Below are 12,487 nucleotides of genomic sequence, written 5' to 3'. Positions count from 1 at the left end.
GTGCTTGGACATGTTGGACAAGCAGGTTGAACTACTCCGGCTAGACTTGAAAAATTTGGTTTGCCGGTTCTGAAAGGGGTGGACTTCGGAGCGAGTTGCCGAGAGCTAGTGCTTGGCTCCTCGATGCATTTGAAGCTCTTTGACCCCTCAACTTCATGATCACGACTCAGTCCCTTTTTCTAGCGCCAAATATGTTGTGGTTCAAATCTAGCCCAAGGCTGACCACGTCGGAGGAGTTGGAGGAGCTGCTGGAGTGTGGAATGAGAGGACTGGGCCACCTCCTGTGCGGTGATGTACCTGCACAAAGCCTCATTGGTGGGGTTTTGGTGAGGGCCCTCCGACGCTCAAGTTAGAGTGATGTATATTTTATCCAGTTAAAAAAGTCTCTTAGGCGTTATGTGACGGGGCTATTTATAGTCTCTGTAGGGGCGTTTAGGTGGCGGAGGTATGGCCCGTTCCCATCATGAGTAGGGATGACGTGCAGCCAGAGCTTGCTTGTGGCGTACGGTGTATGCCGTTCTTATGAACAATAAGACGTTGGTAGATATGACAGAGCATGGCTGGGAAAGCAGGGCATGGTCTCTGGTTGATATGTCGTGGCGTGGCCAGCAAGCAAAGCATGGTGCGGTGAGGCTGCTGCAGGGCATGGCCGCAGCAGGTGGACGACGACGTAGGCTTTCTGAGGCCGGCTCGGCCTTCTGAGGTCGGCCTTCTGGGGTTGACCTTCTGAGCTCGGCCTTCTGGGCTCGGCCTTTCAGAATTGGGTGACTTCGTACTAAAAAATAGGACGATCCATTTTGCCCCCCCTCAGACGTACATCCAATTATTATGAAACAATGAGGTTAAGTTTTCGGGTTTTTATATACCATCTACATTCATCTGTATAATAGTTAGAATATTATTAATTTCTCAAATGCCTATGTGGTGAGATATTAAATAAGGAGAACGTAAGGTAAGAAATCCACCGCCCAGATTAATCCACGTTTAAAGACCACGAATCAGACGGACAAAAATATCTGCTTGCATCTGAACGCATAAAGATCGAAGGGCCGACCGATGTACTAGTTTACGCAAAACGTGTTCCGCGGTTCATCCGAACAGGTAGAGAATATTTTTTTCTAAAGCCAAGTGGAGCTCTCGTGGTCCGAGCTCGAGACCTATATATATTCTCCAGCGTGAGAGAACGAGGGTTTTAGGGCCATCGCTTCTGAGTCTGCGGCTGCTCTTTCTTGGTCCGGTGGTAAAACCCTAGCCATCCCTCCCTTGATTTCCACTCGGCGTTTGCATTTTATTTCAGATTGTTTTTAAAGTCATTTGCTTTGTGATCTGGATTCAATTTTTCGTGTTTTCAGCGGTTTTTTGGGATTTTTTTTGGTTCATTGGTGATAAATCAAGATCGATCTATATGGATTGCTTGTATAGGATTTATGTGCGGCTGTAAGCTGTTTTCTTTGGCTATAGTAAGCCTTTTGATGTATTGATGGATTGGAAATTTAACATGTAGCTGTAGATCTGGATTTGGTTTTGTTGCTGTTAGATCCATGACTTTATTGCATAAAGTTCAACTAATTAGCTACTCTATTTGTACGTTTAGATTGCTTGGATTTATTTGTTTTACGTCTTCTGGATCTGTGTTCTTTACTTAACTATGGTTATATTTGTTATTAAATTATTATAGGTAAATTTGTTATGTAAGTGGGGGTTTTGGGATGCGAGGGTTTATTTGGATCTGTGGCGAGTTCTAATACTAAGAGGGTGAGCCTTGGCAACGGTAAAGTTGCTCCGACCTGGAGGTCCCATTTTTGAAACATGGAAACAACCACTCTGGGGGTAAGGCTGTATACATCTGGCTCTCCCCAGACCCTGCAGTGGTAGGAGCCTAGTGCACTGGCTGCCTTTTTTGTGAGTTCTAATACTAGGTTGGATTAGGTTTGTATTACCATCTGATGAAAGGAAACAGGAAACTAGATGAGATCTTTTTGATTTCATGTACCTATGTTTTTAAGAGTATATGGCATAGTTTTGGCAGCTGACCATTAAGTTTAACTATTAAGTTGTATTTGGTCCATTTCTAATTATTTTATCATTAATGCTAGTTGCAGTTTTTTGAGAAAAGTTGCCAGCTTTGTAGGTTAATTGTTTGAAATCTGAAGGTTCCTATTCAAAGATAAAATGCTGTAGAAGCTTCTGTATTGATCACGTTATTGTAGCATCCATGCTTTTCTTGCTTCAGATCTCTCCCTACCTGTTCGCACTGCTGTAAAGAGCATTGGATTCTGGTTCAATCCCAACTCATGTTGCTTCTTACTTGTTTTAACAATTCTCCTCAAAGCTTTTTCCTAACATTTCCCACATAGAGCTTGGGCAAAAAATTCATTGTTAAATAACCTTGATGTGCTAGGGATGTATTAAATTCATGACCACAAGATCTGCATTTGCAATACTTGTATTTTATATGTGATTACAAGTACTTGCCATCCGTCAAAGTTTTGGCTATATATGTGATATATGGGCACATGTGAAATGTTATTGAATTTGTTATATCGTTATTTGGTTTGGTTTAATTGGGTCTAAATTTTTTGCAATGAGATTTATGCATGGAAATTTCTAATGATTGCTGTCATATAAAAGGTCACAGTTATTGTTAAGTGTTCTACCTGTTTTTATCCATAGAGTGACTTCTGCCTGTTCAAACAGGTAGTTAACTTCCTCACAGATTCTCTTGATAGTGCTGTAAACATCACATGACTTTGTTGTAACGAGTATTATCTGTTTCTATTCTGTCTGATGACCTACAGTTCGCTTCCTGGCATCTTAGTTGATAACTGTTTTTTGTGTCCTTTGAAATTCTACAACAAATTTCCAGGGTGAAAAAATACTCTTTGCTGCTTCAATTTGTTTAGCATAAGAAAGATTTAGACAAAGGATGACCATAGTTGAAAAAATGACATAACTCTTTGACCTGTTTGTCTATGCGCCAAGCTACCTCTTTCTTCTATTTGGTTTGGTATTGCTGATGTCTGTTAGGTGGTTATATTACATGCATCAGTACTTGTGTTATTAAAACTGTACTCTCCCCTCCTTCTATTTAGCAGTTACCAATTCACCATCTCAAACATGGTATTCCTGCCTGCTCCTGACTACTTGTTTTGTACTAGTTTAACAAGTAAAGGGTTGAAGATTGGCCTGATTTGCTTCTTTCTTGATAGAGTCTGGAAGGGGTTCTCTTGCTGTTTTTTGCTTTATTTACTTGTCATTATCTTGATTTGTTATTCTCTTACGGTCTGCTTGTGTCCAATATAACATCCGTTAAATTAATGAGATTTGAAGGATTTTATAACTATCATACTGCAGATTTTGTTTGGGAGAAACCCACGAATCTCATTCCATCCAAGTGTTCCAGAGATCATTGAGTGGTAAGCAGGTGGCTGGAGGGGTTCTTAGAACTTAGGCATTGTTTATATAACACCTAGAAATTGTTAATCACTTATTTCTTCTTCCCCTTGTTATTCATCTGCTTTGCTTAATTTTTTTTCTCCTTCTCTTTTTCTCTTCCTTGTTTCTTGTCCTTCTCCTGTTTTCCTCTCTTCTTTGTTTGAACTGTAGAAGCTGAGACTGTGGTTACCCTTTGCTTGCACCAGCACTTGTCAAAGTCTTTTGCTTTATCTTCCTCTTTGCTTGAATGTGAGTACAAGAGAGAATTCATGCCCCCTATGTATTCTAAACCAAACTTTCTTCTAAATGATTTATTAGTGCTCCAATATTTGGTTAAGTGACCAAGGCACCCACTTACATACTTGCATATATAGGTTAGGCATCTGCCATATGTGTGGAGTGTCTTATCAGGCTGCCTAGGCCTTAGGCAGGTGCCTGGGAGCTTCCTGGATGTAGAAAGAGTAAATAGAACCTAGCTTTGCTTTTTTATGGTCTACTGCTGTTACATTGTTCAAGAATAAAGAATGGTAGAATTTTTTGAGTTTCTTTTTCTGGTGGCTTTTATGATGACTGGGCACTATAGATTTTGTTATAATTAAGATGGCAATATTCTTTAGAGCAGTTCATAAAGTCATCTAATACATGGTTTGGTGAACAAGATAGTTTGAAACATTTTGCATATGTCTTGATAAATGAATGTTTTTTCCTGTAATTTTGAAGTTGGAATTCTGAACAGCTGCTCAGAAAAGATTATATTGCCATCGTTTTCTATTTCTTACAAATTTGATACTGTTTTTATTATATCGGTGTTTTGAAGAGTTGATCATGTTATAATTTTTGCTAATATGGCTCTGTTTTTTTTTGAAAAACAAATGATTCACAGGTACATACTTGAGCATCTTTTGTTGAATCTTCAGAGCAGGCAAGATGGTGAAGTTCACAGCTGAAGAGCTCCGCAGGATTATGGACATGAAGCATAACATCCGTAACATGTCTGTCATAGCACATGTTGATCATGGTATGAATCATCAATGGCTTTCTCTTTTATTTGACTCTTTGTGTACTGAAAATTGTGGTTGTCTCACCCCATTATTATTACCCCCTCCTTTTTCTAGTCTTCAACATTCTATGATTAAGACACAATAGACATTTCTTTAAGCTGTTCAATTGAAAGACAATGAAGAGATATTGTGAACTCGTAGAGATTCAGATCTATTGTTTTTCCCTTAACCAGTAAGCTTGTTGGCATCCCTGGTTCTTGCCTACTGAATTTATTCGAGTTTCTCACCATTATGACATCACGTAGGTGGTGTGGGGCTGCCAAATAACTCACTTTTGTTTGGAAAAAATGTTTTTTTTTGTTCTCATAACAGCAACCGGAGAGGAAAAAACTCTTCTTGACCTGTGCTTCTCCATTGATTGCAACTGTAGACAAACAGCTAGCCTCTAAAAGAAACTAAAACGGAGATGATACCTATTCTTTGCATTAATTTAGTTTAATTTTAAACATAATAGGCTCGAGGATTTATATGCTGGAAAGGATTGACCATGCATACTGTAGTTTTTGCTTCTTTCCGCTTCTTGTGGTTTTTCTCCTCTGTAACATTTTTATTTCTTATCTTATACAATTGACAACCATAATGCTTAAAGGAAAATGCATATTCACGGTTTGCATTATATTCTATGAAAAATATAAATCATTAGATGGCAAGATTTTTTTGCAATCAACAAATGTTATTTTATTGTTAAAAATTCAAATTGGTCTTATGTGAAGGATGATCAATTGGTGTTACTTAAAGGCACAGAGTGTTTTTTAGCTTTACTATGAGCATCTATTTATGCCTTTTTAGTTTAATTTTACGTAACTATAGAGTAACATTATAATTTAATGCGAATATTATGTGAAAAGCCAAAATACTGTTACAATTTGGTGATCTTTATTCTCTATTATTAATTTTTTCTTGCATTTGCACAAGTCTAATGACATTGTGCAACTTTATGCTGGTATGGATTGAAATTTTGTTTGGTTAAGTAGATTCTTTTTCCTTTTGTCAATGCTGCTTTAAAGTAGTATGTTTCAGTATCATGCTAATTGCTTGATGTTCAACAATATATATGATAATTTACACAATAAATGCTTTTTATTTCCAAGATTCTGTATGGGTGCTTTTTTAAATGATGTTCAAATTTGGTGTAAGTTAGAGAATTCATATTTTGGACCATCCAATTATATATTTTTATTCATGGTTAAAAAATAAAGCTTTTCCTTGCGTGTGGTTCTGCAGGCAAGTCTACTCTCACTGATTCTCTTGTGGCGGCTGCTGGAATCATCGCCCAGGAAGTTGCTGGAGATGTCAGGATGACTGATACCCGCCAGGATGAAGCAGAACGTGGTATCACGATCAAATCTACAGGGATCTCTCTGTACTACGAGATGTCTGATGAGTCTTTGAAGAACTATAAGGGTGAGAGAAATGGAAATGAGTATCTCATCAACCTCATTGATTCACCCGGGCATGTTGACTTCTCTTCTGAGGTCACCGCTGCTCTCCGTATTACTGATGGTGCATTAGTCGTCGTTGACTGTGTGGAGGGTGTTTGTGTCCAGACTGAAACTGTTCTTCGACAAGCACTTGGAGAAAGAATCAGACCTGTCTTGACTGTTAACAAGATGGATAGATGTTTCTTAGAGCTTCAGGTTGATGGGGAGGAAGCCTATCAGACCTTTCAACGTGTCATTGAGAATGCAAATGTTATTATGGCAACCTATGAGGATCCACTTCTTGGTGATGTCCAAGTCTATCCAGAGAAAGGGACTGTTGCTTTCTCGGCTGGGTTGCACGGTTGGGCTTTCACTCTCACCAACTTTGCCAAAATGTATGCTGCCAAATTTGGAGTTGATGAGGCCAAGATGATGGAAAGACTTTGGGGTGAGAATTACTTTGACCCAGCAACCAAGAAGTGGACCAGCAAGAACACAGGTTCTCCTACTTGTAAGCGTGGCTTTGTACAATTTTGTTATGAACCAATCAAACAAATTATCAGTACTTGCATGAATGATCAGAAAGACAAATTATGGCCGATGCTGCAGAAACTTGGTGTTACCATGAAATCTGAGGAGAAGGAACTTATGGGCAAGGCTTTGATGAAGCGTGTCATGCAGACTTGGCTGCCTGCAAGCAGTGCCCTCCTTGAAATGATGATCTTCCACCTTCCATCTCCTTCCAAGGCCCAGAAGTACCGTGTGGAGAACTTATATGAGGGCCCACTAGATGATATATATGCAAATGCTATCAGAATTTGTGACCCAGAAGGCCCTCTTATGCTATATGTTTCTAAGATGATTCCTGCTTCTGATAAGGGTAGATTCTTTGCATTTGGTCGGGTTTTCTCTGGAAGGGTCTCTACAGGTACGAAGGTTCGAATCATGGGACCAAACTATGTCCCAGGTCAGAAAAAAGACTTGTATGTGAAAAGTGTGCAAAGAACTGTTATCTGGATGGGTAAGAAACAAGAATCTGTGGAGGATGTGCCTTGTGGGAACACGGTTGCCTTGGTTGGGTTAGATCAATATATCACCAAGAATGCAACTCTGACAAATGAGAAGGAAGTCGACGCCCATCCGATAAGAGCTATGAAATTTTCTGTCTCTCCTGTCGTACGTGTAGCGGTTCAATGCAAGACTGCATCTGACCTTCCCAAGCTTGTGGAAGGTTTAAAACGTCTGGCCAAATCGGATCCTATGGTGGTCTGTACAATAGAAGAATCTGGTGAGCACATCATTGCAGGAGCTGGGGAGCTCCACCTTGAGATTTGTTTGAAAGATCTGCAGGAGGATTTTATGGGTGGTGCAGAGATTGTAGTTTCTGACCCCGTGGTCTCTTTCCGTGAAACCGTCCTTGAGAAATCTTGCCGGACTGTGATGAGCAAGTCACCGAACAAGCACAATCGTCTCTACATGGAAGCACGACCCTTGGAAGATGGGCTTGCCGAGGCCATCGATGAAGGGCGCATTGGCCCACGTGATGATCCAAAAGTACGTGCAAAGATTCTGTCTGAGGAGTTTGGTTGGGACAAGGATCTTGCTAAGAAGATCTGGTGCTTTGGGCCTGAGACCACCGGCCCTAACATGGTTGTTGATATGTGTAAGGGAGTTCAGTACCTTAATGAAATTAAGGACTCTGTTGTGGCTGGGTTCCAGTGGGCATCAAAGGAAGGAGCAATGGCTGAAGAAAACATGCGTGGGATATGCTTTGAAGTTTGCGATGTGGTTCTGCATGCTGATGCTATTCACAGAGGTGGTGGCCAGATCATTCCAACTGCTAGAAGGGTCATATATGCATCTCAGTTGACAGCCAAACCGAGGCTGTTGGAACCAGTTTACCTGGTAGAGATTCAGGCTCCTGAGCAGGCACTTGGAGGCATTTATGGTGTTCTTAACCAGAAGCGAGGCCATGTCTTTGAAGAGCTACAAAGGCCAGGTACTCCCCTTTACAACATCAAGGCTTACCTCCCAGTTGTCGAGTCTTTTGGGTTCTCGAGCACTCTGAGGGCTGCGACATCTGGTCAGGCTTTCCCCCAGTGCGTGTTTGACCACTGGGATATGATGTCTTCGGACCCATTGGAGCCTGGTACACAAGCAGCACAGCTTGTGAGCGAGATCCGCAAGAGGAAAGGCTTGAAGGATCAGATGACCCCATTATCTGAGTTTGAAGACAAGCTCTAAGTTATTGCGAGTTATGCATCTAGTCTTTATTTCGTTTCCATCCCATCTGCCAGAGTCTCTTTGCAGGAAGTTCCTGCAATCGGTTTCTTTCTTGTTTCCATGTACTTGGATACTTTCATTTCTGATGTGTTATCTGAACAATTCCTAATGTCAAAGTATGCTGTCAAGATGCTTTATACATCTTTGCTGGCCAAGTTTCCGTCAAGATATTAAGACCAAGTTTGCAGGTAAGATAATTTATCCATCAATGCTGCTTGAAGATGAAAACTGAGTTGCATCAAGCTTGCAACAGCCATATTATCTGTGAATTGGTTAGTTTGCTGTCACACGTTTTTGTGGCAGAATATGGTGCGATATGCACTATGATTTTTCCGTTGGAGGATTTTCCAGTCATTCTTAAATGCTACGGCATTATGATGTCCGCGCCATGGGAACTGTTGCACCTAGGCTGGAACGGAAGTTATCTTCCACTTCAAACATGCAATTGAGGTTTCTCTCCTTCGCAGTCGAATTACTTAAATGGGCTTTCTTCATCCTGCCAATGTTAATTCTTGTCTGATTAGTTTGCCAAAATGCTAGGGAGATCTTTTATGCAAAATAATATGAATTGTCTGCCCAGTTTATTCTTATTTCTTTTAGCGACAATCGTAAATTTTCAATCCTATCGTATATATAGACAGATTCTGTGTCATAATATTTTATTTGAGATTTGAATGAAACATTTGTGAGGTTTGTTTGTTTTATGTCCGTAGCTGTTCATGATCGGGGACACGTATCCAACCAGCTGTTTGATTTGAGGCCATCCGGGTTCGAATATGTCATTGGCCTTGTCCTAGGGGTCACATGTGTAACAATCAAGAAAATTGGCCATCAAACTTTTTTTTATCCTGGAAAAGAGTTATTTCTCAAATTGTTTTCTGCAATATCAACTTTAAAAAAGAATATTATGACTTTCCTGTGTGCCAAGAGAAAGTATTATATTATATTTGAATAGTATCTGCCGCACAGTAAGCTGTCTCAGCAAATGGCCAGGTAGGTAATCATCGAGTTCAGTTATTTGTATTGCAGTTGAAGAAATGATAGGAAAAGTTTTTCTTATTTCGTTCTAGCCTGTCGACTCCCTTGCATGTACCGGAAAAAGGAAATGATGGGATAAATCTACGGCCACGGCATGAGTTTGTTATGTGCTTTCACTGGTAGAGGTGCAACAAAAAAGTTCGTTCTTGCTACTAAGGTGGTAGCCTAGTGAAAACGTGGCTTACTTCTAACCAAGTGGTTCCGAATTTGAAACGTACAGATATCGATTAAATTGTAGAGATCGGATGCTTTCTACTCGAACATGGAATCTGGAAGGATGTATCGCTCTGCTGGTAGCCTCGGTGGAGCTAAATGTGACGTACTTATACATGGTATTCGTGCCGGAGCCTAGAGAGGTAATCGAGCCGACCCACGGATGGGGAGGATATGAGTAAAATCGGCCGGAGTGCCAACACACGGTCATTTCTGCCCGCATCAAACATTCTCCTGGCAGAATAAGGCCCAGTAGAGGTTGCTATGCGGGGTGGGCTTATCCCTTCCTCCCCCTTTTCCCTTTTCCTAAGCGGAAAAAAAAAAAAAAAAAAAAAAAAAAAAAAAAAAAAAAAAAAAAAAAAAAAAAAAAAAAAAAAAAAAGAGAGTTCAACTTCAGAACTTCGTTTCCTCGTTGTGGAAAAATGTTTCTTCGCGCCGCCCTAGGTCGCCTCAAAACGTGGGGTGATGCTATCTTCTGGACCGAACGTTGGACCGGTAGCCTTTCTTCGGGTGAGAGTTCCCGGTTCTCTATAGCAACGCATGGAACTGTGTGACGGGACGTCAAATAGCTTTATTGGCAGATAATAGATATGAGAAGGGGCTTCTATTGGCAGCCCTATTTTAGGGAAATCCTGGAATAGGGAGAGTTGATTCGGTATGGCCAATTAATACCAGCGTTCAACAGGGGAAGCATCTTGCAGATAGGCCTGCGCCGCTCCAGTCTCCAGTGGTGTGTTCTTGCGGCAATTCTTATAGCTCTAACTTTCCCAAATGTTTATAGAAAGGTAAAGCCCCTTTTGAACGATCCTCACAGTGGAGAACCTTCGAAAGAGAGGGGAGACGGAGGTGGTTACGACCGTATTCTTTTCAACAGGCACCTTGAGTTACCAACCACTCGTTCCTCCATGATGGCAGCAGTTTCACAAGATCCACATTCAAACATAGGTTCAGAATTCGGGTCACTATCCCTGTAGACCTCTCGGAGGGAGAAGAGGGTGCCTAAGACTAGAGCTGACTGATATCTGATGACGACCGCATGTCGGGCGAATTTGGCTGGAAAGGAATACGCACATCATCTCTCAAAGGCATCATCACTTGCCGAGCCGATTTTCCTTGTGCAAGAAATTGTATCAGATCGGTGCGGAATGATTACTGCTCAAGGTGCGTAAGGAAGCAGCCAGGGTAAAGAGTGCCACTATCAGCTCAGAGGGCTCCATGGCCTCAGGATGACAAATGTTGACCTCTGGTCCCAGCAATGGCAGAGCCGAGGTGGGGTTGGATATTGTGAAGGACGGGCTACCGAGATTAGTTGCTAGGGTGTACCAGAGTGGGTGTCGGGGGTGCTTACCTTGATCTTTTCTCTTCGCTTGGTAGCTTTCCTGGAGCTGGTCCAGTATTGTAATGATGCAGTCCTTTGCTGTTGTGGGCGAGAGAGAGAGCATGCGATGCATCTCCCGGGTCCTCTGTTACTTCATTTCTTTTTTTATTCCACTTCATTAACTAATAAAATGCGAGATGGTTTACTATACCAAAAAAAACCAGTGCATCTCTGCTACCATTTTGCATTTTTTTCCACACACAAAAAAAAAAATCCTCATCCGCTTCGCTAAGGATGTTTCTCCCTTTTTTCCTCTCTCTATAAAGAAGAAGATGATTTATAGCATCAGCCTAGAAGAAGGAAAAGATAAAATTATTCAAACGCGCTTCCTAGATCAGATGAAAGGAAAATTGTTTCTCCTTATTGGAATATCCATATCCAATTTTATCTTAAGATTAGCACAATGAACTTCAGCCTTAGAACATTTCCGAATCCTCCACGAAATGCCATGATCGACATTTGAGGTAACAGACATACCATAAGGTCCACAAGTATTAACCATGACACAGGATATACGGTACGGACTCAAAAGACAAGGCAAAATCCAATTAAAAAGAAGACGATCGATAGATAAAAATAAGACACCATGTAGCTATTTAAACAGTTCAAGGAGAGCGAAGAACTGAAATATTTTAGAAGGATCTCTAGCAAATTGTGCTCCTCTGATAAATTCAACAGACAGTACAAACATAAATAAAAAGAAAAATACAAAACGTGCATCATATTCAGCAATCTAACAAAAAGAGAACCAAATAAAATAGTGACCATGGCTGCTGAAAAATAGATACAGCATAGCGAATCTGGAATTTATTTAAAATTACTTTACACCCATACACAGTTAAATGTAAAAGAATTGATTTTGAGTGATGGGCAATTTATTGTGATGGTTGATATAACTCATAGAACATAAAATCAAACAATCAGGAATTACTTTGCCAAGCATGGTTGCATTAATAATTTTAAATTATCCCAGGTTAAACAGTACATTTTTTGTTAGATGCTCTCAGGCAAGTTAAAGAGAAATCCGAAGTCTGAGATACAACTGACCGTAAGAAACTAAAGCAACTGCACCTTCAAACAAACAGGCATCAGGAGGGACTGGGCTAGGCCTCTATCGCAAAAGACCGTCGCAGTCCTTCATGCACACACAACAGCCTGATCACACTTTGAAATGTCTGATCATGCACGATCAGGAGTGTTCATACGTCTCAAAGTGTTTCCAAGACCAGGATGGTCTTTCCTTCCCTGTTCCATCAAGAGGAACCCATAATAGTTTGGCTTCCCTGCTTACAAACTCGTTGCACCATGCTCAAATCATAGGTGCACCGAATTCAAGCAAGCAAAAACCTCATCACACCCCTAAAGCCTGTTCCGGACATCCAAATATGTCCAGCAGCCAATTTAAGGACGCACCATATGGCCCATGCCTCTCTCTGTGGATTTAATTAAGTGCACAAGCTAGCAGCAGCTCATATAATTGCCAACTATTATATGACCCATGAAGGGCATCCGTCCAATGGCAGAAAATAGAATTTCCATAACAAGTTCCAACAGCAGGACTAGGTTCCAAACTAGCGTAGTTGAAAGTTCAAATACTCCAATTTGGTTGCAGGGTGACACGTCGCAGAAGAACCACAATTTATTTTGATCCACCTAGC

At 40.9% G+C, this 12,487-nt stretch overlaps 1 protein-coding gene across 1 annotated transcript; it reads left to right on the top strand.

Moving 5' to 3' along the window:
* The first annotated feature begins 1,117 nt into the window (after positions 1-1,117).
* Positions 1,118-8,366, top strand: LOC103721885 (elongation factor 2). The gene is made up of 3 exons (XM_017846363.3): positions 1,118-1,240; positions 4,319-4,453; positions 5,721-8,366. The coding sequence occupies exons 2-3, from the start codon at positions 4,363-4,365 to the stop codon at positions 8,159-8,161; spliced, it is 2,532 nt and encodes an 843-aa protein (XP_017701852.2). The 5' UTR covers positions 1,118-1,240; positions 4,319-4,362; the 3' UTR covers positions 8,162-8,366.
* The last annotated feature ends 4,121 nt before the right edge of the window (positions 8,367-12,487 follow it).

Source organism: Phoenix dactylifera, chromosome 4, assembly GCF_009389715.1.
Source record: "Phoenix dactylifera cultivar Barhee BC4 chromosome 4, palm_55x_up_171113_PBpolish2nd_filt_p, whole genome shotgun sequence".
Lineage (NCBI taxonomy): Eukaryota > Viridiplantae > Streptophyta > Magnoliopsida > Arecales > Arecaceae > Phoenix > Phoenix dactylifera.
This window is presented reverse-complemented; position numbering and strand designations above follow the sequence as displayed.